This window comes from Drosophila eugracilis, unplaced genomic scaffold (genome assembly GCF_018153835.1).
Source record: "Drosophila eugracilis isolate 14026-0451.02 unplaced genomic scaffold, ASM1815383v1 contig_2154, whole genome shotgun sequence".
Classification (NCBI taxonomy): domain Eukaryota; kingdom Metazoa; phylum Arthropoda; class Insecta; order Diptera; family Drosophilidae; genus Drosophila; species Drosophila eugracilis.
Genome location: NW_024573038.1, coordinates 10,486,938 through 10,514,039, shown reverse-complemented (window position 1 = coordinate 10,514,039; position 27,102 = coordinate 10,486,938). Strand labels below are relative to the sequence as shown.

Genomic DNA, 27,102 nt, shown 5'->3' with positions numbered 1-27,102 from the left:
ACAGCGTTTGTCGAAGTCGTATCGTAGTTGTTACCGCCGCTCTGCTGTTCTTGCTGTGGCTTACTCGGTTAACTTGGCTAAGAGTTTGACGATGACGATGACGATGCCGACGACTGCCTCCTATGCTCTCACTTAGAAGTTCTTCCACCTTCGTGGGCGAGACAAACTGGCAATTAGTTTAGTTTGTTTCTGCTTATGTGCAGTGCCTTTTGCTGTTGTTAACCAAATGACAGACTGATAGACTAACGGAAGGAGTCCACGACTGACAATCGATTCACACTCTACTACAGGAGTTTCAACCCGATTTTATATTTCATCGTACCAAAGCTCATAAAAAATTAAAGAACAAAGATTTCAAGTAAGCATATACCCTGGATTAGGTTCTGGTCATAAAGGTGTTTAATTTTTCTGTTAATAATATGTTGGAAATCTTTAAAATCGTGGAATAATGATATAAATTTTATTGTTATAATGGAAAACTTTTCCCAATAAATCTCTTTAATATCCCCAAAAGTGTTTTTCCCATTTTAAGTAAGTCCTTACTGATTCTTATGTATTTACAAGAAGACATACAACTAGACTCTAGTTACTAGTCTGGGAAAAAGTTAGAGAAAGGGGCCGTTCGTTTAGAGGGCGGAAAAGTGTAAAAGTGGAGAAAAAGTGCCGGCGGGGATTTCCACCAAGTGGGAACCAAAACATTTGTCGCAAAGATTTTCACGTCACTCGTGGAGTTTCTCTGCTACTGTTTCGGTTTCGGTGTTTTCCAAATGGGAAGTCAGCCAGCGCTCAGGAAATGAGCGTACAACGTACAACATGGTAGCATGATGGTTTTCCACACGAGGGGGAACGAGTGCTCTGCATTCATATAATCATTAACAGTGTCACATGCAACATAATGAGAACAGGGCGCGCCTGTCTTGGCCATGCCCCCAAGGCAACAGCGGTATGATGGGGGAAGAGATCTCCTCATCCAGGAATATACTCGTACTATACCCCCCTCTCTATAATGCCTCACCCCCCCACCATACACACACACATGCTGCAAGACTGACGCTTAAGTAGTTTACATTTCGTGTATAAGGAGCCATAAAAGGAAAACATTCGCTCCATTAAGGGAACATAATTTTCCGTTTTTCGGTTAGGGATTTTTCGTCAAGTTTATGGAGATTGAAATGGGGACTCCGAACTTCTGCGGGTCCGTTGCCTGGCAGCTATAAAAGAGTGCATCAAATGGGATTTTAAGTTGTCGCATTTAACAGGCTGCCAGAGGGGGGGTGGAGAGCCCAACAAAACTACAAATAGATCTATCAAATTCGTCGCAGCAGCTGAGGGCTATGAAGATGCAACTGAGGTTTTGTCGAGGTTTGTCATTAAACAGACTTCTCCATCATATTCTGTTTTTTTTTTTTATATTTTCCTTGGGAAAGAGAAGAAACGAGAAGAGCTGAGTTGGTTGGGGGAAAAGCTTTGTTTTTTATGTCACAGCTCATTAGTTTGATACTTGGATCTCTGCTGGTCTCAGCTTTTCTGGAGCATCCGTGAGCGTTAATAGCCCTTTGAAATATTTATGAAACATTTGTCGAGCGTCGTCGAGTGGGTTGAAGACTTCAACGGATATGTTTGATGAAGCGCTCTTCAAGACAGGAAATCAATTTGTAAGTACCATATGAAGTTGAAATAGAAATTGAGTGATTAAGCGGCAAATGTCAACGGATTTTTGTTAAGACTCACCAGTACGATTTTCAAATATTAATTTTTGTCCATTACTCTTTTGATATACGAAATTTAGCCCATAAGTAATGCATGGATGAGGAATTATATTGCAACTTCAACGAGGCATTATTTCCTTTACTTATTTTTATCTCTGTTCTCTTCTGTGGTCAAAACAAAGTGCTTTTAAATCCTTTATCTTATTCTATCCTAGCCTAGATTATAGATGTATTGGTGACATTCGCTGATCGTGCGAACAGGTCACATATAGTATTAGTATTCTCTCATACGATTTTTATGTAAGAGTAAGGGAGAGAAAAACATTGTGTGCTTACAAATAAGTGTCCATATTTATTGTTAGTGTGACCGCTTGCTACAATATTTATATTTTTAAGGCTAAAATATTTGTATAAAATAATGAAAATCTTTCTTTTTTTCAAAGTTTTGTTACTCAAAAAAAAACTAAAAAAATATAATTAACCCAAAAGGCCTAATATTTTGCATTTAGTATTTTCTTCTGTGCCTTTAAAGGGTCACATCTAATTGTCTTTCTGGTTATCTTTTGATGACGTTATCGAATAATTGCAATCACTTTGAAGCTTTAATCGCTGACAAAACGACCAAATTAAAGGCATTCCCTACCACCACAACTTTCCATCTCATGTGTTTGTCATATCAAAGGAAATTAAAATCGTCAAGCCACACGGCCCATCGATGATGATGAATTTATGCGAAAATTTAATTATTCCCCAAACAAACAGCGAGCAGAGGCACAGAGGAAAAAGCGAAAAAATATCGATGAAAAATTAATGTCGATTGGGAGCCGATACCAATAAATCAATGCACAAACAAAAGACGATGGATCAAGGGGTAGGTGGCGGCGGAGAAAACAGTCGCCACAAAGTTTAATGAAGAATGATAAAAAAAGAGGAAAAGTAAATGACGTTAAATGAAAATATTAAAAGTGGCAAGAGGCTAAATATGGCCAAGTGATTTAAAGGGTAAGAGTGACGCGACGAAGCGGGGTTCTTCGGGCCAATTAGTCTTTCGACTCGTGTTGACAAGAAATTAACAAATTGCGACGTCGGTCTGTCGGCGGGGGGAGGAGCGGAGATCTTTTTAAAGTAATTCAATATGTTTAAACGTTGGCCACAGGCTGTCCCAGCCACCCCGCAGCCACCGCCCTCTTTTTGTGTTTGATTGGCACACAAAGAAGGATGGAAGAGGGCCAAAATGGAGAGGCAATGAGGAAGGTCCTCGCTCAAGGCAATTGCTGCAGAGAGAATAATTAAGGATATTTAAATTTTTATATTGGTAAATTGAAAAATGAAAGCTAAAATACCGAACATTATATGATTTACATTATCTTTTTAAAAGGGACTTCCATATACAGAGATAATATTGTAGATACCCAAAAACGGATTCGAAATTCCTCCAGAAGTATACTTAAAAGAGCTTCCTTTGAACCGCATCATTGAATATCCCTGCGAATATGTAAACAAATTTTCTCTAAGTGCACTTGACAGCGATGACACTTGAAACTTGCGATGTCGGAAGAAGATGGAGAAGGACTCGAGGGCTGGCAATGAGATTGGTTGGAAAGGGAGATGGTGGGTGGTGCAGCATCTACAGCATCGTCAGCTTTTAATGTTTGAACTTTTTATTACGCAAGTAGCAAGGTGAATAAGCGGTGGTGGCAGAAGGGACCAGGGCAGGTGGCGACCCCGATGCTTGTCATATGACACCAATAAATCGCTTCAATTGCTCTCTGACTGACGCCGTTACCCGGGCACTTCACCTCACTTCAGCCAGGCGCTCCCTTCAGCGTTCAATGTCAGCGTAATGAAAAAATGCCAATACCAAAATGAATGTGTAAATGAAATGGCTACAAAGAGGACACAGCGCACAGCACACACACACACAGTTCATGCACCCACACACTTTTTCCCACTTTTTGGTATCCAGAATGTGTCTGAGCTCCATTGGAGCGTGAGTAATCCTTTCAATTTAAACAGCCACCACAGCACGGCACACAGGTGAATAATTGGCTTCTATGCTTTGGAAAATTACCGTAAAATTAGCCTGGCAAAGAACTGAAAACGCAGGTAGCTTTTTGAGCACCACAATAACAAAGGTGGAACTGGCAATTACCTTTGGAAATTGAGAAGACACCAAAGGTCGAAGGCTTAACAATGGTTCGATTTAAGTTTCAACGACAAGGACTGGAAAAGAAAAGCCTGAATGTGGAAGGAATTAAAGAAAAACATTCGGTAAGTTGAGCTCTGTAAAATCCTTAGAATATGTTCTATGAATAGTCTTTTAATTAGTTAAATCTTTAAATTATTATTGTTAAGTTAAAAACTAGATTTAACCTTTAAAAGAATGAAAATCCACCATGCAACAAGTGAATTCATTCCTTGAAGTCAATATCGCTTTCAGCCTGACTTAACTTGACTTGTTTACTGCCCAAGCCAATGACGCAGCCTCAAGAAGTTGGCAGGAGCAACAGCTGCCGATGCTTTTGTCAACAGGCCAATGGAGCCAGCCAAAAGAAGAAAAAAAAAAGGAGAACCGAAGCTCCAGTTTGTCACCTGACGCGTGCACTCAAGCAGGACGAACAGTTCGGGCAACAGCTGGTGTCCCCCAAAAAATAAAAACCCAACTGCCGGATCCCAACTGCTGCCCAGGATCCCTGGATACTTGGATTCTGAGTTACTTGGAGCCATGTGTTGCTTACTCGCCCCCGACATGTGCGCATTCAAATGGAAGCTGTGAAGTGGCAGAAGGATGCCTGTACTTTTGCTCCTTCGCTTCGTCTGGTTTAAACAAATGGCGTTTTGGCCAGCAACTTCTTCGGGGTGTCATATATCATTACCCCACGGCCCCCCGAGTGCCAAAAAAAACAGCCATAAGTTAAGGTAAGTTGGGTAGACTAAACATTGAATACTCTTTCTTAAGAAAAGTGTGGATTAGTTAATCTACGATATAAAGATAAGATTTTAATTTGGTAACATCTCTAAGTAAATGCGGCTATCTGAGGCTTGGCTTAAATAAAAATAATATACTAATCCATTTATGACCAACGCTATAATAACATCTAATAACTCTTCTTATAGAGTAGCCGCAAGAAGAGATCCATCGCTAAGTACTATGGACAGTCGTGCTGGAATCCTTGATGAGGCCCAATGCAGTGGCAACCCTAGGCACACGCACACACCCCCAACCACACCCATATTTTCACCAACACCCACGCATATGTGGAACACTTGTATAAATTGGCTCATTATGAAACTCATCCATAATCTATGAAGCCTGGATGGCCATCAAGCTTCTTGGGATCCCACATTCACTTCGATTACCCTGGCCAAAAAAAAAAACAAAAACCAAAAAGAAAAGTAGCCCCAAAACGCATGTGGATGGATTGAGGGGCAACCCTACCATTTGCGACACGTGTGTAACTCGTTTTTCAAAAAAGAAAAAAGGAAAACTGGGAAGACGAAAAGCGGTGAAGGACTCTCGCTCAGCGCATACAACAATTCACTTTATGCGTCCGAATTTAGCCATTTGCCACCATTGAAGCGTTAACTGGACAGAGTCAGTGGAAGAGAGTAATATTTGGTATCCCTCGTAATGGCCTCGGTTCGGGAATATATACATTTTAAGCAGTCTGGAGGCATTACTTAATAAATAAAATGGTAAGTCGATGAATTTCAAGTTCATTTAGCAGAAAATAACTTTTAAAAAGGAGTCTTAGACAATGGTTTGCTAACAAAAAGGGAAATCTTGATTTAATATAAAAATTTAAGGATTCTTGAAGATTTCTCATCTTAAATTTAATCAATACCACCACTAACCTCTTTATTTTTCTCGCGAGTTTTTGCCCTCGTTGGCCTCCTTTCCTGTCTCAAATAACTTATCCCGAAAAACCATCTGTTCAATATGAAAAACATGAAAAAGTTATAACAAAAACAGCTGAAAATGTTTGCCAGCATAATTCCGACTTAATGCAAAACAGCTGACCGCACTTTTGCTCCTGCGTTCTGCGTTCTTCTACCTGGTTAGGCAACCACCCACCTGACAGGTTGAAATATTTCTAATTTTTCAATGTCCGGAAAGGATTTTTCGCTCCTGTTCCTGGTCATCCTTGACCTGTCTCAACTAATATCTTATGTAATGGCAGGCAACAACTTTTAATGCATATCGACAGAGGAGGAGGAGTTGCTGCTGCTCCTGCTTCTGATATTTCACAGACAGCTGGGGAACAGGACTTAAAGGATCCGAAAGGAAACTATTTTTAATATGCATTGAAAGGGCCAAGTCGAGCCAAGCCAAAACTTTGACTAGCTCTTCTAATTGTCCAACTTCCGTTCACTTGGCCAAAAGTGTGCGGCTAATGCTGCACCTTAAGTGCATCCTCCACTCCGCCCATCCAAAAAAAAAAAAAAAACAGGAGCTCCGACAGCTTGTCTTAATGCCTTCCACTGTTTTTGCAAAGGGGGAGGTGGAAGGCACTTCATTTTCCAAGCTTTCAGAGAGGAGGCGTTGCCGCATAATAAATGGACAATTTGCCAGTTGAAGCGTGCAAAAGCCCGAAGGGATGTGGCGGGATGTAGCCCACCCCGATGCGGTTATAGATTACTTTGGCCCTCAACCCCTAATAGGGGCCAACCCTTGGCCGGCCATAAAATTATTTTCTGCAACAATTTCTTAAGCGTTTCTTCTTCTTGCCGCTCGAGGGCATTTTAATTTTTGATCTCGTAAATTTTCACAAGAGATAATAATAATATGATGCGTTCCACCTGGAAGCTGGGTATGAGGCAAGAAGAGAGAGAGCGATAGAGTGAGCACCTTCAAAAAACTTCAGCTTCTTGCCGTTTTATTGACTTATGGCTCGGGACCACAAAAGGCCACAACTTGAGCAATTATTAAAGTTGATCCAAGGCTAAAAACACCCCCGAACCCACCGTTCGAAAAACCCTGTGGCAACCACTAAATCATCTCTTTGATAAGCAATTTGATTTATTTTCTGAAAACAATTTCTTTTTTTTTTTTGTTATTTCTGGTGCTGTTGCCCAAACTATTTGGGTGCAAAAAGCGAAACAACAAAAACCCAACCCAAACCCATCAGCCAACGAGTTTAGAAATATTTTAGCTTAGGTATTTTTTGGCCAGTATAAAGCCCCCGAAACGCTACGGTTAGGTAAAATGGGCATTAACATATTTTAAAAGTAGATTGTGGCATGTCAAGCATGAAGTGCAAATAGCTTACAGCTAAATATTTATACACAAATTTTGGTTTGATATTGTTTTGCCTCTTTTTTCCTAACCGAAACACTTCTGTGTGTGTGTGTGTGTGTGTGAGTGTTGGTGTGCGAGGGTCATCCGTCATCAGACGTCGTGGGTGTGAGGGAAATGCTTCATTTTTGACATAATTTGACTGCGATGAGGTGAGTTTGTGTCGGTTTTGGCAGTACAGGAAGTTGGCCAAGAATTGGGGGTTGGAGTGGGAGGTTTAGTATGCTGGTGGTTTGTGCTTAACCTGATGGTAAAATTACTTTAAGTATTTAGTTCCTAACAAAAGTTAGCCTTCAGTATGATAATCATGTTGCTTTTGATCCCTAGAAACCAAAGATCTTATAATCAATTTGCTAACCAACTTGTCCCAATAATTGCCCTGCCAAAACATCTCCAACCTCTCCGAAAAGAAGTGTGAAAACTCCTCGGGCCTTTATTTATATGACATTGTTTCCATAATAACTTCAGTAATCCCTCACAAAATTTTTCAATTTAACGTTACAAAATTGCCAAACAAAAACTTTCTCACCCAAAATAAAAATTGGCCCTAAGCCCTGGCCCGAAATTCTATACGCCAAAAAAACATTCAATCATAAGGGATCCCGAAGAGGGATACCCCAAAGATAAGGAAACAACAAAGTAATTGAATAAGTCCAAGGAAATGTCAAAGTGGAAAGAATTTTCCCTGTGATGTGAGTTTTCGGTTGCTTAACTTTTTGGCACAGCTGTGCTGGGCCTTTTCTTTTTTTTCATTTGATTTTCTACCCTCTAACAAATAATTTGTACGCAAATTAAGAAAACAGCCAAAGACTGGATGGCAAAGTGGGGGGAAATTTAATGAGAGAAGCGTGTGCCAAAGTGTGATTAAAACTTTTTTTTGTCACAAAAAATTTGACTTTTCTTTTGCTGCTGAGCATGTGCGGAATAATTGGTAATTTTTTCATTGTCATTCAGGGTTTTATAATCGACATTAAGCCTTTTATACCCTTTACTTGGGGGATGCTAAATTGTTGTTAACTTTTTCTTGTAATAATTATTATATTATAACATAAAAAAAACATTATCGTAAGATAACTTAAAGTTTCTTTAAGTAACTTATGAAAACCAAAAATATTATTAAGGGTATTTGATAATATGCCTATCACATTGACGATGTCATTTTCGTTTCCATTATCATCAGGGCTTGGTAATCGCTGAGAAGCCTTTTTTTTTTAAAGTCCACGCTCAATTGGTATAATGCGGCGTAATAACCGTTATTTGACAGGAAGAAGCAGCCAGGGCTGTCACCCTTTTTTATCCCCCCAGGGGAATCAGGGAATCATGGAATCTGCAGTGCACCTTGCAGATTGCTGGGGTGGTGGATGGATGCTGTTGCCGGGCTTACAAAGGATTAATTTGAATAGGTGTCTGGCATTCGGTCCAATTGCGAAAGTGTCTCGAAACAAAAAACGACATCGGGATGGACGGGCATGGAATCAAATGGCATTCATATAAGACCGGAATGAATGGATTGCCGGCTATCAACCACCGCAGAAGCGGAGTTAGCTACGTCAACTGCTGCTTTTCCCATCGTGCGTAATTCTATTTGTCATTTTGATTATGACATTGTAATGCTTTAATTGATGCGATGCGACAAAAGACAAAAAAACAGAGAGGGATACGAGTGGGTGCGACTGCCAAACTGTAAAAGGCAATCAACCCTGTCTCTGGCTTTTGCTTTGTTCCGGGATTTTGTCAGGGTGATGACTATGACGCGCCGGCGAGATTTTACTTTTTTCCTTTGGTGTAACATAGTTGGTCCTGTCTCCTCCTTCCTCTGTGTGTTTGACAAATCCTATAAACAACCCGAGGCAGCAGCAGCTTTTTGTGTTGCATGTTTGGCGTGTCTGCGGGCCAGAAACGTTCGAAATTTCAATGAATTTTAAATTGAAACTCTCCGGCTATGAAATTGGGGGAAAGACGAGGTGATTCAGGTGGCTATTGATATGGCTGAGAGGTGGTTCCTGGCTGCTCTGTTGTCTGCATCCATATCAAATTAACCATGCATAGATGCTTCAGCATATTCAAGATATTTCTTAAATTTATTTCAGATTTCTTAAATCTTATAGAGAAAAACTTCCATTTAACAAAGTTTAAGAACATTTAAAGTAAATATTTGATTTCATGTGTTTTTCATTTTCATTTCTACATTTTTAAGCAAAAGATTCAATTTCTTTGAATTATTATTTTTAGTTTTAATAGAATATTGAACTTAAAAATCCATTTTGCTGACAAGTGAAAACCAATTAATTATCTTTGTATTGCAATCATAGATCGAACAATCCCTTTTTGATCCATCTTTTTCTGCATGAATGAAATCCAAAGCTCTTTCACTTTTAGAGTTTAAAGTAGAAGAAGGACTGTACAAAATATAAAATTTATTTTATTAAAAATACTAAAAATAGTAATAAAACTACTCACCTTAAGAGCAAATGTAAAATTTCAGCAGCTGTACTGAAGTCCCTAGCAAACTTGATTCTATTAGCCTCGCAGATGGCTTCTAAGAGACACTCATGTCCATTCAATCCATAGCTAGTTGAAAATAAAAAAAGATTTATAAGATATAAGTAAACCTTTAAGTTTGTAAGTTTTAAATTTACCCATTTAGCAAATGTTCAATGAATTCATAGATTTGCCAACGCAGATCGGTGGGTTTCCTAAGAAAATTCCTTTGCTTTGGGGCATCTGTGGTATTGTATCTCGGAAACAAAGGGTCTTGCCTCCAAACGGTTGCATTGTAAGGTAGTAGGAACTCTGCCTTTAAAACGTAGCCCACAGTTAGTGATTCATAATCTAGATCAGCAGGAATACCAATACCAGCAATGAACTAAAAATGTACAAATGATATAAATATTATTTATTAATTTTAACTTGACTTTACCTGATGTCTTGTTGGCGCTTGTCGTGGAAATATCAGAAATCGCTTAGCCCTTGAATGCACATCTTGAGATGTCATTTCCCTAACAAAGATTAGACAGAATACTGCACAAACTGAAAACCACATAAAACTGTTCATGTCAGCAGCTAAAATGCAACTAAACTTAGTGCAGACATTGTAAGACATCACAGATTCTTCCACAATTAGCATTTGTCTGACAAATAGAAAGTTACATCCAGGTCAACATGGCTTAGAGAACGGGAGCCCAGCTGGCAGTTAGGTCGTTATAGTACCTAAAATTAGAATGGTAATGCTAAGACTCATATTTACACTGGTTTACTATGATTGTTTCAAGAAAAGTGATCATAAATACAAACACATTTAGTGAACTGTTAAATTCGATTCCTGGCGACTTCAAAGCCTTTTTGGTACTGAAGTGTGTTTGTTCGCCGATGCAGCGTTGTCAGAAAATACAAATTTTGTCTAATTAGAGATGGCCTTCTGCGCCTACAGGTTCAAAGTTGTATGCCTTTCATGAACGATAAAGATTATATAGAACTTAGTATTACGATTGTTTCAATTTGCAATCTAAGAACAGTACACCTTATTAATTAAATTTGAAACCTAATAAACTTGCATACCCTTATTAACTATGAAGATAATAATTATCGATCTCGACATCTGTCTCCATTCAAATTACCCGCATTGTACTCGAGGACATTCGAAAAACAAAAGGGCGGGCCTGTGCTCTTTCCATTGCAAGGGGGGGTAACTGTAATGCAAAAGCCGAAAATTGCGTTTTCAACTTGTTGTTGCCATGGCAATTTTCGGGCCCATGATAAGCGACAACAAGAACAACAACAAACCCGTAGAGCTGCCAACACGAAGCAGTTATTTTGCTGCACGCAAGTCGTATTCAACGTGACGCGACGCATGGTGCACGCAACCCAAAATTAGGCGCAGGACAAGCACATGTGTGCAGCAGTGCTGTCGATATGGACATTATTTCATCAAATCTAGCTTATTTCTAGCTCTATTTTGGAAGAACTGAAAATATATTTATGGAACTCTCTATAAAGATCTCAATTTTTTATTACCATTTTTAATGGGAGAGTTATTAAATATAAAATTATATAACACTATTGTTTTTATATTCATAATTTCCCTTCAGATACATCACACCACCATACTTGACATCACTGATAAGCAGGCAGGCAAAGTTGATAAGCCCAAGTGGGGAAACCGGGAATTTCGCAAAAGGAGGCAGATACCAAACCGGCAAGCCAAAAGGCGTAAACGTTGCACGCTGCCGTTCCACCTGATCGACTTTTCTAGGCGCTGCAGTTAAGGGGATGGTTAATAAAAGGGAGAAAGTAGTGGAAGGGAAGGAAATCGGGGTTTTTGGTGGAAGGGGAATACCGGAATACCGCAGTACGGGAACGGGCAGCTGTTGGCGGCGTCATTCTAATGCACAATGCACAGTGGGCATGAAATATTGTTGACAGGTGAAAACACAACACACACTCGCATGCTTACAACATGGGGCACGCGCGAGTTAACGACATCGGGACACGTCACAGGCGGCGGGCAGAAGAAGATAAGCCGAAAGAGATACGGTCTCCAAATGGGGCGACATTGCGTCCTCTGGTTACGTGCTGGTCGGCCATTTGGGCGGGGCCACATCCCCTGGGGCGGTCGGCGGCCGGAAAACAGTAATAAGTGAAAGTGTGTGCCAAGTGAAAGGGTGGCCCAAGGTGATGGGGGATGCGACTATAGCATAGCTGTTGCTGGTGTCAGTCAACCCCCGGGGCATTCTAATAAATACTTGATTAGTTGAATAATAAATCCAAATACTTTGTCACTTTCCCAGAAAATGCCGAAATTCCAATTTCCAACGAATTCAATCATCTCGTATTTGACTGGCTAAGGAGCAGAATGAATAAGACTGAAGAAGAAAATGTGTTTTAAGTGCCCTTTAAGCGGTTCTCGATAAAGTTGGTATTTAATATGAAAATGATTAGTATATAAAAAACAACTTTTACTTTATTATTAATCATGCTTATAATAAATAAAATTCATTCATTTCTTAATAGTTTATAAATTAATTATATGATTTATTTGCATGTTTATGAGGTATACCAAAGCTAATCTTGGCAGAGCTATCAAACACGCATATCAAGGAAATGGAAAGCTAAATGCATTTCATTTGAATGCAATAAGAACCCGTTGACAATTAGGCAAACCTCTACAAGACCCTTTCGCCGATAGGCAAATGTCCTGGCTTATCGATAACAAGTGAAATTCAAAATTTGCATCGCGACGAGCGTGCGGCACGCAGACTTTGTTCCCCTTCTAGTTAGTTTTTTAGTTCCTTTTTATGTAAGTTTAGGATATGCCTGTGGGTCTGCAATAAATTCACTTTGCATTTTAATTTCAACTGGGAAAACTGGTAAAGTGAAAAAGTGTGCAATTTATCCATAGGAAAGCGAGCAAGCAAACAAAGGAAAGAATGCAAAATGTTGTAATTTCTGTGGCTGCTGCTGCTGTAGCTGCTGCGTTTGAGTCCTGTTGCACACGTAGTCGCGGAGTCAACTTTTGGCCTCTAATGTTGCTGAAAATTGAATTTCTTATTACAAAAATGCTCGCGTTGCGTGCGGCAACTGCGTTCTACAACAACGTAAAGAGCATTACGTGTTTACGTAAAGTTTCGGCAGCGGCGCCCGTCGGCCAAATTGTTTTCCCCATTTCCTCGGGCACCCTGAGCTTTTCTCCGTTCCGTTTGTTTATTTTATTATTATTTTTTTTTTGTTTGCTCTCAAATTAAATGAAATGTTTATTCAAACGTTGAAAATTGCTTTAAAAAAAAAAAAAAAAAAATAGAAACAGGCAGACAGCCGAGAAATGGCCAAAATGATATGCCAAAAGGGCTGCCAAAATGTCGCCGCCAATGTCCTTTGTCCTTCGCATCCTTTAAAGTCCCCCTTCCGCTGCTTGGGAAACTACTTGGGCTTTGACTGACTTTTTGCTATCTTTGGTTTATCGCCCAAGTGAATCATGTCAACCGCAAAAAGGGGCATCATCTTGGATTACCATAAAGGCTTCCGCATCCTGCGTCTAGGCGCCATTCATTTTTCATATACATACATACATATATATGTATGTATATGTGAGGGGGTCCTGTTCTTCCTGTAGGATCTGTGTATCCAGGATCCTGCATGTGCTGGCCCCAAAGGCATTGTTCAATTCAAAATGCCAGCAACAACCCAGCTGGGGAAAATTTTATAAATGAGCTGCCAGCCACCGCTTCCCCTTCCTTTCCCGCTAGTTAGGGCAACGAGCAAATCGCCTGGAGAGTCCTTGTGCCAAAAAAAAAGGACTGCCATCACACAATGCCCCGAAAATCTTGATGGTCAAAGCCAAAGTGCAATGTCCGTGATGACTTGCCGGCCAGTCATTGCCATAACCCCAAGGCTTAACCCACTACTTCCCCTTGAAATAGACAAAATCCGGTGCCAGGCGACAACTTTGACGCCAGCTCTAAAAATTGAAGTGTAGGAGATGGGTTCCGGTCTCTGTTTATATATTGAAGGTTTGCCATCTTCTTCATCTTCTTCTCCACTCACGTTTAGATTTTGTTCAGCAGCAATCAATCATGCGGTTTAAATTAGGGTATTTACTTAAGTCGGTCAATCGATAGAGGCGAAAGTAAAATATTTTCCCAGTCTATCCTCGTCAGTCTTTCTTTTGGCCTTCGGAGTCTGTCAAAATGACCAACATCAGGAAACTTCTGAGGTTAGGAGTGGGGAGGTTTAAAGGATTTTACTACGGTCATCAATGATTTGAAAAGCCCTTAAAAAGGAGTAGAAAGGGTCTTTTAATTTGGGCCAACTGTAGGATTGATGACCCCTTAAAAGTGCTAGAGATAGTGTTTATTAGGGCCTTGCAAAGGGGTTAATGATTGCGGTTCTTCAGTTTCTTTACAAAGTGGCCGAGTTAGAGTTATTGAGGCAGACAAAGTTGTCCCTTAAAATATTTATAATATTTGCTTAAAAAATAGTTACTTTAAAGAGTATCAAAAAGCAGTTTTCGATAGAGCTCATGGCAACCAAACTTTGGTGTCGCAAACCGAAATCTTAAATTACAATCTACCAATATAGGGAGGGGGTGGCCGGTCAATGTCAATTTTTGAAGAGCAAAGGAAAAGTTTCGTTCCACATCTATTTGCATTCGGAAAAGTTTATGCGGGCGGGCTGAGTGAGTGTGCGTGTGTGTGTGTGTGGGAGGGAGTAGGTTAATGACATGCCAGGAACCTTTTGACTGCCACCCCGAACCAAAAACCTCCTCAGAGGCACACCCGTATTAATCACCAGCCTGTCACCTTGAGTAAATATGGCAAAATGAATGGAAAATGAGCCAAAAGATGCTAAAAGATACATTTTTGGTAATGAACTTTGCAGCCAAAGTTTATTAGAATCAGGGCAAAGTTTTAACTTGGCTGTGGTGGGAGAGTGAAGGAAAAGTTAATGAGCGGGGCCAAAAAGTAAATAAGTACATTTTGCCAAACTTGGCATTATGAGCTCTGAGGGAAGTTGTTTCTACAGCTCAAAGGCAATCAAACACTTTTGGACTTTGATAAATCATAGTTGACCTGTGTCCAAAATCCGGTACCGCATCGATGATTTATGGAAATTGACTAAGCTTTGATAAAACCCTTTTGCTGTTTGTTGTAAGCTGCTTGGCAATTTGTCCAATAATTGTATTTGATGAAAATATCTTATCAATACATTGATTTTCACGCCTATCAAGTGCTTGACCAGCAGACAAACAAATTACGCTCAATGATTTCCGACTTAATATTATTACACCGCACATCCCGCCTTCCGGGTATTCCCTGCCCCCAGTCAAATAACATTAAGGTGTATCTGCCTGTGTATCTGTGTAAATTATGAAAATTACCACAAAATGCTATAGCGTTCCATGGAATCGCATGCGGTTTATGGGCATTTTAAGCCACACACACTGGCACTCATACACACACAAAGGTGTTTTGTGTGTGTCCTGCCAAGGGAATTTACATTGATCTCTGAAGGAGTGGTTCGGTCCCAGAGCCAGTGAGTCCGCTGGTGTGTGCGTGCATTTAATGCTGTGTTAAATTGAAAATTTGCATAAAATATTTGCTGTTTATTTATTGGCCCAGGTATGGCATTCACTTGGCCTCCTGCTATTTGTCTGTGCATCGGCTGGGGCCAACTAAATATTTGATGCAATTTGTGTGCAATTTTATGGTCAACTTAGCCAGGAACTTTGCTTTCTCTCTTCATGCCCTTTCTTCGATGTCATTCTGGTTCCGGGGGTCGCAGGGCCTTTAAGTTTCTATGACCATAAACTTGGTTACAACTAAATCGATTTTGGTTTTCAATTTATTATTATGTGTATGATGTGGGTTCGGTATGTAAGTTGATTTTGAAGTTTGCTGAGTGTCTATCGAAGGGATTGCAAATAAATGGAATTTAACAAGTAATTCGAATTGTTGTCTCTAATTGTGGTGGGTTAATATATGTAGATTCTTTAAATTAATATTGATCTTTAAATAAAATGAATTCCATTAATACCTTCAATTATATTATTTCCTTTCCTTAGCCAACCTGTTTCAGTCTTCTCAGTTCCCTCCATTAACAGATTTTCTTTTAATACCCTTCCACCAGTAGGCAATCGATTTCAGTGCCCAAACTCCCTGAAACTTCTTGAGGGGTCTTTTTTTTTCTTCAGAGAGTTTTCCTGATTTCACTGTGGCACCCTCATTTTCTGACTGAAGGAAAAGTTCTTTGCGGCACATCTTGGCATATGTAAATAAATCTCGAAAAACAAAAAAATTGCCTGGAATCAACTTCGTGTATGTGCGATGAGTTTAGTGAGGAGGCGGCTAACGTGGGGAATTCGCCATTTTTATAGTGTGTTTATTTAGCACTTGGAAAATATTACTTTTTTTTTTTGTTTTTGCGCCCAGCAATAATTTTAATTGCTTTGCCAGAGTGCCAGAGAGAGAGAGAGAGTTGGCGGAATCCTGGGGATTGGCTCTCCAACCTTTCGGGCAAACAAACTCCACCCCCTCTTTCTCAACCATTTCCCATCTGATGCTGATGCATTCACAAAAGTGGCAAAAGTTTTCGCACTAAAGTTGAAGTTGCCGCATTGTTGTTGTTTTCGGAGAGCAAACATCAACGCCCACGCGAAGTGAAACAGTGGCAAAAGCTGGATATTATTTGAGTTTGGTCCCTTTTTTCCTTTCTGCTGCTCCTGCTGCTCCTCCCTCCCAACCAAAAGTCCACCTTCCGCCTTTCACCCGCTCCACTTCTTCCACTTTTTTTCTCCTGGTACTTTGATTGTTTTGAGATTTCGCGGCAACACATAAACTTGCGTTTGCTGAGTACAGAGGGGATCCAGGGGGAAGTTCCGATTTGTTTATCATTGCCAGTAAAAAAGTAAAAAAAAAAGGTCGAGAGTAGGAGCTGGGAAACCATCAGATTTAAATAAAATAAAAGTTGGAATTGAGATTAGCAGCAGGGTTGGAAATTAGTTTCAAAAACAAATAATTTAACTTAAATATAAGCTTGAAGTTGGTTACTTTAATGGGTAAAAAGAAGAGTTACTAATACAAAAGTTGAAAAAGAAAATTATAATAAAAATAAACCTCTTAAAATAGCAATGTAAGATCAAAATTTGAGGGAATTTGACAAACTTTTTGGACAAACAAACCGTATCAAACATAAAAACAAAAAAATTAAATAATTTAAAAAAAAAATTCAATAAAATATTTCTCTTGCTTTTACTATTGGCCAAGAACTATATCCCTTTGCTGGTGACCTTTTGGCCATGAAACTTCTTTCACAATTTAAAGGTATCAATTCCCTTCAAACTCCCAGTTTATGGCCTATCAATGGCCAAGCCAAGGTGTTCGACTCTAGCAGTCTAGCTAAATCAATTTCGGTTCCCTTCTCTTTCGGTTTGAGCCAATTCCAATGGGAGAACCTTTTGGTAATTGCATTAAATATGCAAAAAAAAAAAGAAGGAAAGAAAAGTCGGGAAAAGGACGTGTCTAGGCAAAGGGCTTCGAACCAATTAAATATTGTAGTTTATGTGTGTGCGGCGAGGATCAGAAAACAAGTCATGAGGAATCATGGTTGGCAAAAAAAAGGGGCCTTTCACTGTCTTAACTCAAACAGGCATTAAATTATCAAAACCGAAAGGGACCCCTAGACGATATGGGATCATATGGGTTCGGGATTAGTGAGTGGCAAGTGGGGAGTAGGGGAGTGGAAGTGTTCCCGCCGACACAGCATAAATATACCGGAAAATAGTGCGTGCCTTCGTTACAGATTTACAGCAAATAAAAATGGCCAAGGAAGGGAAAGTAGGAAAGCAGGAAAGCAGGGAGCTCGTTGCGTATACGCCGCGTGTGCTAGCCGGCGCGCTGATTGCCAAAGCTGAGCATAGGAAATCAATTCGAGCGTATAAATGTGGGTCACAAGAGGACTGAAGCGGGACTTTTACCCACTCTTCGTAGTGAGTCAGCAAATTGTTACCATTGCCGATGTGGAAAAACTTGGACGTTTACGCATAATTTAAGTGAATTTACGCCTCTCAGACTTTAAGCTATACTCAAGGAAAGTTAACTCCTTTTGCCTGTGCATCAAAACGCATCGAAGCGTTGTTAGCCAAAAGTTGATTTTCCAAGCCATAAAAGACAATCGCTCCGAATCCAAAGGCGCTCATCATATACACTCTCAGACACACACACACACACAGCACTCTCACTCTCGCATAAAGACATCTCGAACTGCAATCAAATTCTACACTTCAATGGACATTTACACACTCAACCCCTCCCCACGAAGGTTTGGGGATACTTTGTCACACTTTGGTGGTGCCATTTCTCTAACGTTTTTAACTGCAATTTCTTCGGTGGAGGAGGGGGGAAACTTTTGTCAACTTTTGGGTGAAAGTGCGCCAGCAGGAAAGAAAAGCGAAGCCAAACAGAAATTGAAGATTTTCCAGCCAAGCCAAGAAAACTTTGTTCTTATCGCCAATGCCACGGAAAGGAGCTTTGGCATTAAGTAATGGATCCCTATTATCGAATCGAGGCCAGGAAAATCAGGGGCAGAACAAACTTCGAATTGTTTTTCCTATGTTAACCAAGGCCTAGGGCACAGTTGAGGATCAAGGAGTTTATGAAGTAAACATGGGAAGTTTCAAATGAAAGTTCGTAATTGCACAAGGGATTGTTAAGGAATTTATAAGGTACCGTATAGGGTTAAATATTATCAAGATGTAAACATTGTAAAATGAAAACAAACTAAGATTAATTTAGACAATTCAGGTTTTATTTAATTACACTTACATTTATATTATATTATTATTTGACAAAAGTTTCAAATTGAATTCTATCCGATCGTCACGTCGTTTTTGCTTCGCTTGATCACGTCATCGCTTTGCCAGATTTTCGCTCCTTCGTTCCTTGTGTCCTCGTTGCCTCTCTCGTCGTTTTCTACTTCGGCGAAACATTCGTCTTCGCCTTATCCATCCTTTTTTACACCATCCTTTTTTACTTCTTTCGCTGAACATCTCGCTCCTTCGTTCCTTGTGTCCTCGTTGCTGCTCTCGTCGTTTTCTACTTCGCCAAAACTTTCGTCTTCGCTTTATTATTCTCCGTCCTTTTTTACTTCTTTCGCTGAACTTCTTCGCTTTCGTCTTAATCTTCACCGTTGTTTTCTGCTTCTATCGCTGAACTTCTCGTCTTCGTCTTAGTTCTTCGTCCTTTTTACTTCTTTCGCTAAACTTCTCCTCTTCGTCTTAATCATTTCCGTGGTTTTTACTCCTTTCGCCAAATGGTCACTCATCGTCGTTTTAATCTTCTCCGTTTTCTCCTTACCTTTTTCGTCAGCTGGTCACTCGTCTTCGTTTTAATTTTCTCCGTCGCCTTCTTACTTCTTTCGCTTACTCGTCGTTAGCTTTTATTAAAATCTTGTCTGCTATTTTGTTGTCTAGGGATCTTCTATGTTTTAGAAATATATATGTACATATATATATATATATACACATACATATGTATATAAATTCTATTTTAATTTAATCGAATTTTTGCGAATTTTTTACTCTCAGCTAAGATTGGATTGCGAACTGATAATTTGGTGTCATAAAGTTAGCTGGACACACGGGGCAGCCGCCAGATAAGAAACCTCTTAGCAGCAGCCTGCAAGTTATTCAACGTTTTAGAACATAGATTTAGTATCTCGTTGTCTAAGCTTGCGCAAAGTTGGATTTCTTATTAATAAAATATTTTCGAATGAGGAAATACATCATGATCTTTTATCTTATAACAACTTGGCTGCTTCTTATTCCCTCTTCTATTGGAATTGATGTGGTAATGTAAAAAAAAGTAATATTTGCTGGCATTGGCATTGCTTAATTGATCGATTGATAAGAGCCGCGGTATTGCATAATGAAATACTATAGTGATTTTCGTGTTCAAATATTATAATTTCACGTTTATTTCAATCCTTAAGACTGCCATAGACCAATGCTAATACTTGTCTTACGTAAAACATCCACTAATTGATCTTAACTTTTTCTTAGGTGACAGAGGAAGATTTTGACACATTCAAGAATGAAATGTCTTTTAAACTGGAACAAATCGCAACTCAATTGGCACAGATAAATGAAAAGATACTAACACCTATTTCCTGTCCGCCTGGGCCGCCTGGACCGTTTGGGCTGAATGGTGTGCCGGGTAGGGATGGATCCCCGGGTCCAATAGGTCCGAAGGGAGAGCCCGGCGAACGTGGCTTGTGTGATTGCGAAGGTCGAGAAGGTCGCGAATGGTCCGAAACTACGGAGAAGCCCAAAGATTCTGCAGGTCCCGTAGGTCCTCCAATCTCTTCGGCTATGCAAGATTTAATGAGCCGAATGATGGCGGCAAAACCACTGACGAATGGAGCCACTATTTATTATCAAGATTCTTCAGGTAGTCCGAGCAATCCAAAATCGACCTTCAAGATATGGTCATCTTCCTCGTCGAACGCATCTCAGTCTAGTTGGCAAAAGTTTTCTAATTGGACTATTCCCATGCAACCAGTTAAGTTATTTCCAGACGAGCCACAGGAGAAAGAACTTTTAGAAGACCCCAAAGAAGAGGAAGCCGAACCAAATAAAAAGTTCACTGAAACATTTTCAGATCAACATTCTTCAAGTTCTTCCAATTCGTCTTCATCGACCTATACAAAAACGACGAACTGAGAACAACCCGTTGGCAAAGTCCTTCAATGATGGCTAAAATAGTGCTCAAATTTGTTCATAAAAACCTTAAATAATTGTTGTTTTATTATTTACAATTAAATAATAATATTTAATACATTTCAAGTCAACTAACTTTATGTGGGATTTAAGCATATATTCAGTTTGGCTTAAAGGTAAGTTTCTAGCCCATTTAATTGGCCCAAAAGCAATTGCAGGACCAGCAATTGGTAAGCCAACCCATGGCTATGTAACTCGAACTCGAAATTTGTCCCTTTGCGTGTACCACCAGCAGCCAGAAGATTGCCAATTTGGTCAGGAAACTGAGGTTGTTTTGCATGGCTGGTTGTTTGGTTGGTTGGATCTGGGCAATATTTTACTCCAGGAAACTCTGGCTCTGGCTCTCTCTCTCTGTACCGGGGCTTATCACGCAAATCTGTCAGATAAAGTTTTCCTTTGCATACGTGAGCATAACTGGCACAAGTTGGCCGATCCGTCGATCGGTTAGTTGGCTGGCTGGTTGGTCAGGCCAGAAACAGAATCAATACCCACTATCTTCTTCTCGCACTCGTGCAGAACGTGGCTCGCAATTAAATGTTTGGTTTTTGTTTTTTTTTTTTTTTTTTTTTTGACAAGATGCAGTGCAGCGGCAATGTGGAACCTGCTACTTTCCAAAGGAACGAGTGGAACAATCGTGATCTTATCATTTCTTGCTTTGTTCATGTTCGATTTGTGAATTTGTGTTTTACTACCACCAAGTATCAACGCTGGCAGTATGGTAGTTTTGGTCGAGAGATGAAACGATGATCTTGGCCAGCATTTTGGGGCAGCATTTTCATGACATTTCCTACTCGACCGCATTTGCAAACAGACCGCGTCCAGTCTCCAGCGATCTTCGACTCTGGTCGATGCTTTATTTTTCCATTTAAATAATTTATAAGTGAGGCAGGGGGAAAAAAAATCTGTGTGCCTTTTGTCTCCCGATCGTGATAAGCTCCTCTCAATATATATATATATATTTATATATATTGGCATTGTCTTTAACGACAAAAAGTGTATATAAAAAGTAATTTAATTTAATTTATTGCAGGCTGCTTAAGATTTATGGCCAAGTCAGGGCAAATATTGGCATTAATGTCAGCCCAAATATTAAGAGCTTAAAGGGGCGAGCTCTTGAGGGAAACAGGTGAAGTTACTAGCATGCTGGAAAAAGGGGTTTCTGGTTAGGAGTTTTTGTCTTCTATTTCTTAAAAAGTTACCTCAAAAACAATCAATTAGCAAACCTTAAACCTCAGTACTAGCACACTGCCCAGTCTCCCAACACAAATCAATAAAATCGCAAACTTTTGAGAAACGGAGAAATGCAACCTATGACCCCAAACCCCCCAAAAATAAACTCGTTATCAGAGCAGGAACTAAAAAGAGGGAAGGGGAGGGGAAAACATTTAATTAAATGAAAAAAATGAATATTTTTCACTCACGAACAGATTCCAATTTGGTGTATAACTATCAACGGAATGTTTTGCGAAACGTTTTTTAAATTGGTTTTGCAATTTGGGTGTCGCAGATACTCATACTTGAAGATACATGGCGGGCGATATGCAAAAGATACACACACTATACAAAATGCCACAACGAATCGGAGAGGAGCAGTGGTAGATTTAGATACATAACGGTAGGTGGCCGCCTGGTCATGTGAAGCATTCAGAGCGGAGTACCTCTTGTTGTTCCAGCTTCCAAGCTCTGAAGCTCCTCCAGCTCTCAACTCCTCGCCCCATCAGGTCGTAGATGTTAATCGTTGCGGCACTTTGGAGTAAGTGGCATTTGCCAGCGTCCACGACAACGACGACGACGACGACATGAGGTCCATGAGGAGAGGAGAGTCTTTTGGTGCACCACCAGGAGCTATATAGAACTAAGGATGGTAGATAGAGATTGGAGGAGGACATAGGACCGAAGCGATGGCCAACTCTTGATATGTCCCGACCGACTGTTAAAGGGGGAGCGGGCGTGGCCCATGTCAGTTTTCCCCTGGACTTGGCAATGTTCGTGGCAAATGTTTGCGGATTTGAATTTAAATTGAAATAGGATGTTGTATATTCAAATGAATTTTAACTTAAGGGTAAATGGAAACTGCCAGCCAGGGGGCGTGGCCCTGCCAGTAGTGGAACAGGGCAGCAGGCAGCAGGAGAAGGGCCAGTCAGATTAACATCATCAGTTTGGCATTGATTGGTCGTTGGATAGCGTAGGAAAACCCAGGAAAAGCGCCATCGGCCATCGGTTCACATGCAACCGCAAAAGAAAAAGAAATCAGAGGGAAGGAAAATCTAGTTTAGTAAGTGAAATGACGAAGTGTGAATACTCTTTATGGGGAAAACTAAGGGTCTATACTTTAAGTTGCTTTTGTGAAGATTCTCTTTTCAAATGACTTTTTGCCATCTTGGCAGCTAATATTCAACTTAAGATTAAGCTGTAGTCTAGGAAATATTATATATAGCACCTCCAGGGTCTAACTCAATGACAAACCACAAGGACTTTACACTTTATAGAGTACAACAAATGTGAGAAGACACCCAAAAGGTTATAAATGTTTTGGGGAGGCAATCAACCAACTAGCCGAGGACAAAAACCAAAAAAAAAGTAAACCAAAAACCAGAGGAACTAATGGGTTTTGTAATAAGTTTCAGTTTTCATGTTTATATTAGCATGCTAATAGTGGAGGCCCGGGAAGAGCTAACCGGGCTTAGAGATAGATCTCGATTTGGTGGTGCCACAATATTTGGTTTGGCCAATTTGCTTTCCATTTAGAAGGCACAGAGAGGGGATGAAGGGCAAACACCGGTCACCTGAAACAGAGCAAACTCTATACTGTTATCTTTCAAGGAGGAACGTTCGTTCATGGGAACCATTCTCAGCGCACAGAGCGTGCTCTTTGACGCCCCCAATTGATAAGGTCCCAAGCCCAAAAGGCAACCCCCAAAAAAAAAAAAAGAAACAGGAAAAAAAAAAACGAACAAACAAACCATAAACGATAATTAATAGAGAGATAATCTAAGCGCTTCATTGACAAATCGAAATGAATTATTTTCCCAAAGAAGTCTAAGACGAAGAAGTGCAGCAATTTCCATGGAAAACTCGACGTTGTCCCTCCCTCGCCGTTCCTCAGCCCGTTTTAACATTTCTCTGCCGCTGACAGCAACATCGGGCCAACCGAGCCTTGTATACCATAAATCTTGTGTTCTGTGGAGAACTAGTCCAGGCAATGACATTCGCTTGCAAGGAGAATGGGTTCGGTTTTTGGGGAGATGCCAGATGGGAGGTTGGGAAGTTGGGAGTCGGGGGGGGGGTTTGGCCAGCAACATGGCATCGTCTTCATTTTGGGGCCTGGCCGGGCACGACTTTTCTTTCACTCGCCTTGCTGGTCCATGGAAATGCAGTCCAATCTACAGGTGGTTAATCACCAATTAAGCTCTACATCATACAAATTTGTAAGACCCCAAAAGGTAGACCAACATCTGACCCTTCTCCTTTGCATTTCTCATCTTAAACCCCTCTCCCTATCCTTGGTATTATGTCACACTATTTGTCAAACGGGTTTCCAACGCTCTAACTCCCAAAAAAGATACAAAACTCACGCCGAGCGGCAAAATTGAATTGATTAATAAATGGGGTTTGGGTAGGGGGAAAATATCGAAACTCTTTCGGGCTTTTTTTGGAACTTTTTCGGGGCATAAATCTCAACTAATTTTGTGTAATTAGTTTGCATAATCTGTCACGCTGTTTCTTCTTTCGATTCTTTTACCTTTTCTCTACGAATTTTATATCTTTTTTTTGTGTTTTTGTTTTTGGCAACATAATGAAGCTTCGATTGGGCTTTTCTTGGCTTAAATAAATGTGATTCTATTGATTTTTAAATGCTTCTTGAAAAATTGGTGGTCGGCTTTTGTCAAAGGTTTTTGTGGTTTCTAAGTCTTTTAAGTCTTAGTTCATTGGAATTCTTGGCAGGTCAATTAATAAGCCAGTAAGCCAGTTTGAAACTCCAAAGTGTTAGGCAGGCAGTTTGAGCAGATAATTAAAGGGTCTTTGACTAGTTGAGGGCTTAAAGGTCTGGTTAGATAATGACAGGTGGAATGGATTTATCAGGTTGTAAAAAAAAAAGAAGATAAAATTATATATACAGCTTATCAGCATGTCAGAGAGCTTATCTATGGGAGTAACGAGATATAGGGTAGTATTTTTTAACCACTTCCAGATTAAACGTTTGCCAGACAAGCCGTGTGAAAAAGTTTTTATCAATATCTTTAGATAAAAACAGAGTTTTTAAAGTTTTTTTTTTGAGTTTTCAAAAAGAAAAAACGGCACCGCTGGCTATTTCAAAATTCAATCAACCACCGCGACAATCAACCAAAAATTGTTTCAACAATATTTTAATGATATTTGCCAATGGCCAAATAGAGACACTGCATGAAAGAGAGGAAAACTGCGGAAAATCAAACAAATCGAAAGAAAGAAATGGAAAGGGGAGGCCAAAAGGCAGACCCGGTCGAAACTCAATTTGCCAATATGCGTACAACGGTCAAACAAAATAGCAAATTTATAGAATTTGAAACGCCGAAATGGGTTTTGTGGCCACCACCTTAGACCGCTTTTCTCCCTCCACCAACGAAATGGAAAAATCAGGGGCAGAGAGAAAAAAGACGACAGGCGAATTGTAGAAAGAGAGAGTGAATGGGGGGGGGAGGGGCATGGCAATTTCATCTAAATTCAAATCGACCAAAAAACGTTTAATAACAAATTTAAAAACTCATCACACAGCATCAGCAGTCAGTGGTGTCTGCTGCAATGCTGGTTGCTGCATGCAACAATGTTGCACTTTGATGGCAGCAACAAAACAATTCGCACGGCATTTTCCAAAATGCAGTCGTCAATCAAGAGTGGTGGGCAAAAACAGAGGGTGGTGTTTGGGTGTCCACAAAACCAGACTGAATAGAGAGACTCCACTCATAATTGAATTTGGCCAGCGAGGAGTTGCAAAATATTCGAAGAGAGTAGCTTTAGGTCATCGCTCTGCATGTGGCCGCCACCTATTTCGTATTATTGAAATTCATTTTGATGCATTTCGAAATTCGATTGGCAGCAGCCGAAAGGTGCTGATACCAAAAATACACACAAAAGAACACAAATGGTGCGGCACTAAATGGGAGGAGTTGCTAAAGTTAAACGAGGGGGATGCTCTTTCAAAGGTGTTAAAAAATAACCCAAAAAATATCCACAAAAATTCACAAAATATTTTAAATATTTAACATTTATCTTCTAAACAAATAAATCATTTCAATTTAAGTTTTACATTTTAATTTCCAATCTACAAAGTCTGCAAACAAACTTAATTGCCTATCTAAATTCCATTTTAATAATCCCTCATTTATATGTTAACTTAATAAATACAAAAACCAAATCAAATTCAGTTTTCAATTTCTAGTAAAAGCTTTGAAAACTCATTGAGAGAGGTCACAACCTATATAGCTAGCAATACAAAACCTATACCCAGGAAAAGTCGCTGAAAATATCCCCTTAGCTGGCTATCCCCGAGATAATGCCTCGATGAATACTGTTTAAAATTCATTTCAGTTTATCATCAGTTTGGTTAGGGAGCGGGCGGGGGGTAGAAAACTTTGTTCACAAAATGGAATTCACGCTGGAAAATTGCGTTTTCAACGAAAATGAGTTTTAATTGCAACTTTTCCTAATGCTGCCATCACACGAAACGAGACGAGAGAGAGAGACAGAGTTTCCTCCCCCTACACTACCCCACCCAGCATGTGGAGTTCAAAATCGAGGGTTTCCTATACTAGCAGACCAGTTCGTTGGAATTTCTGAACACGTATTCCTCCTAAATGGTGGAAAATTATGTTCTTTATGATAATTCGTATGAGTAAGTGCGGGTTCTGGGCTCTCAGTCTACTACTGTTCTGCGCTTGTTTAAGTTTTCCATTCAAAATTCGGAGCCTAACTCCGATTTGTTGATTGACCAGGAACCGCAAATTGTGCGGTCTGCAAAATGAATATTTAGCCTGTTTACCTAACCGGAAAATGTTGGGAAATTCCTAACAGCAAATGCATTTTGTCAGATATTTATTTTTCTATTTTTAGTAAATATTATAATGGAAACTTAATAATAGTGTTAAATTAGGAGATATTTGTTAGAGATTTTCTGTTATATTTTGTACAAATTTAACCAGTTAAGTCTTACTAAGTCCTACATGGCTTCAGGGTCCAGTTTAATTTAACAAAAGATATAAAATTCCATAAAAAAAAAGCTTACATTAAACGCATTTTCTGCCTGTAACCGATAAAGGTTCGTTAAAAAAAAAACCGAAAAAAAAGCTTACAGTTTTTCCATTGTATTTCATACATTTATTTGCTTTCCCTTAAATGATGCAAATGAATCCCATTTTTTGCCATCTTCAATGGTTGGCAACAACCAATATACCCCCTCCTCTCCCCTCTCTCCTTCAAAAAAATACGCAGCTCAGAAATTGCCAGTGCCCCGAGGTAGCAGCGGTAGCAATGCGTGTGTCTGCGTATTTGTTTTTAATTAAAATAAATATTACCATAACCTATAAAATAATTGAAAAACAATTTAGCATTATTGCGTGCAGGTTGGCCACATTCGAGGCAGAGATGAACGTCTGACTAAAGGCCACCCCGCTCCGCCCCCTTGAATTTTCCCCCTAGGAACTGCACATGATTCTTCGGCATGTCTGTGCCCGGTGTGTATTTTCCGATTTCTGTTTACTGTTTGTCAGTCGTCGTTGAGGTTGCAAGTTGCAACTTGCCACAGCCATGGGCCCTTGAAATGGTGGAGGAGTAGCCAGCGGATTCGCAGCAGA

At 39.9% G+C, this 27,102-nt stretch overlaps 2 protein-coding genes and 1 long non-coding RNA gene across 3 annotated transcripts; 1 reads left to right on the top strand and 2 right to left on the bottom strand.

Annotated features, from left to right (window-relative positions):
- Positions 1-1,392: 1,392 nt before the first annotated feature.
- Positions 1,393-2,062, bottom strand: LOC121530009. The gene is made up of 2 exons (XR_005993730.1): positions 1,732-2,062; positions 1,393-1,633 (listed from the first exon to the last, which is right to left on the bottom strand). It is a non-coding gene; the product is annotated as an uncharacterized LOC121530009 (long non-coding RNA).
- A 7,194-nt stretch (positions 2,063-9,256) lies between these two features.
- Positions 9,257-10,321, bottom strand: LOC108113848. The gene is made up of 4 exons (XM_017224559.1): positions 9,926-10,321; positions 9,645-9,871; positions 9,466-9,576; positions 9,257-9,404 (listed from the first exon to the last, which is right to left on the bottom strand). Exons 1-4 carry the CDS (start codon positions 10,130-10,132, stop codon positions 9,257-9,259), a joined length of 693 nt encoding a protein of 230 aa, XP_017080048.1. The 5' UTR covers positions 10,133-10,321.
- Positions 10,322-19,129: 8,808 nt separating this feature from the next.
- Positions 19,130-20,332, top strand: LOC108113847 (collagen alpha-1(V) chain-like). The gene is made up of 2 exons (XM_017224558.1): positions 19,130-19,343; positions 19,556-20,332. Exons 1-2 carry the CDS (start codon positions 19,266-19,268, stop codon positions 20,213-20,215), a joined length of 738 nt encoding a protein of 245 aa, XP_017080047.1. The 5' UTR covers positions 19,130-19,265; the 3' UTR covers positions 20,216-20,332.
- The last annotated feature ends 6,770 nt before the right edge of the window (positions 20,333-27,102 follow it).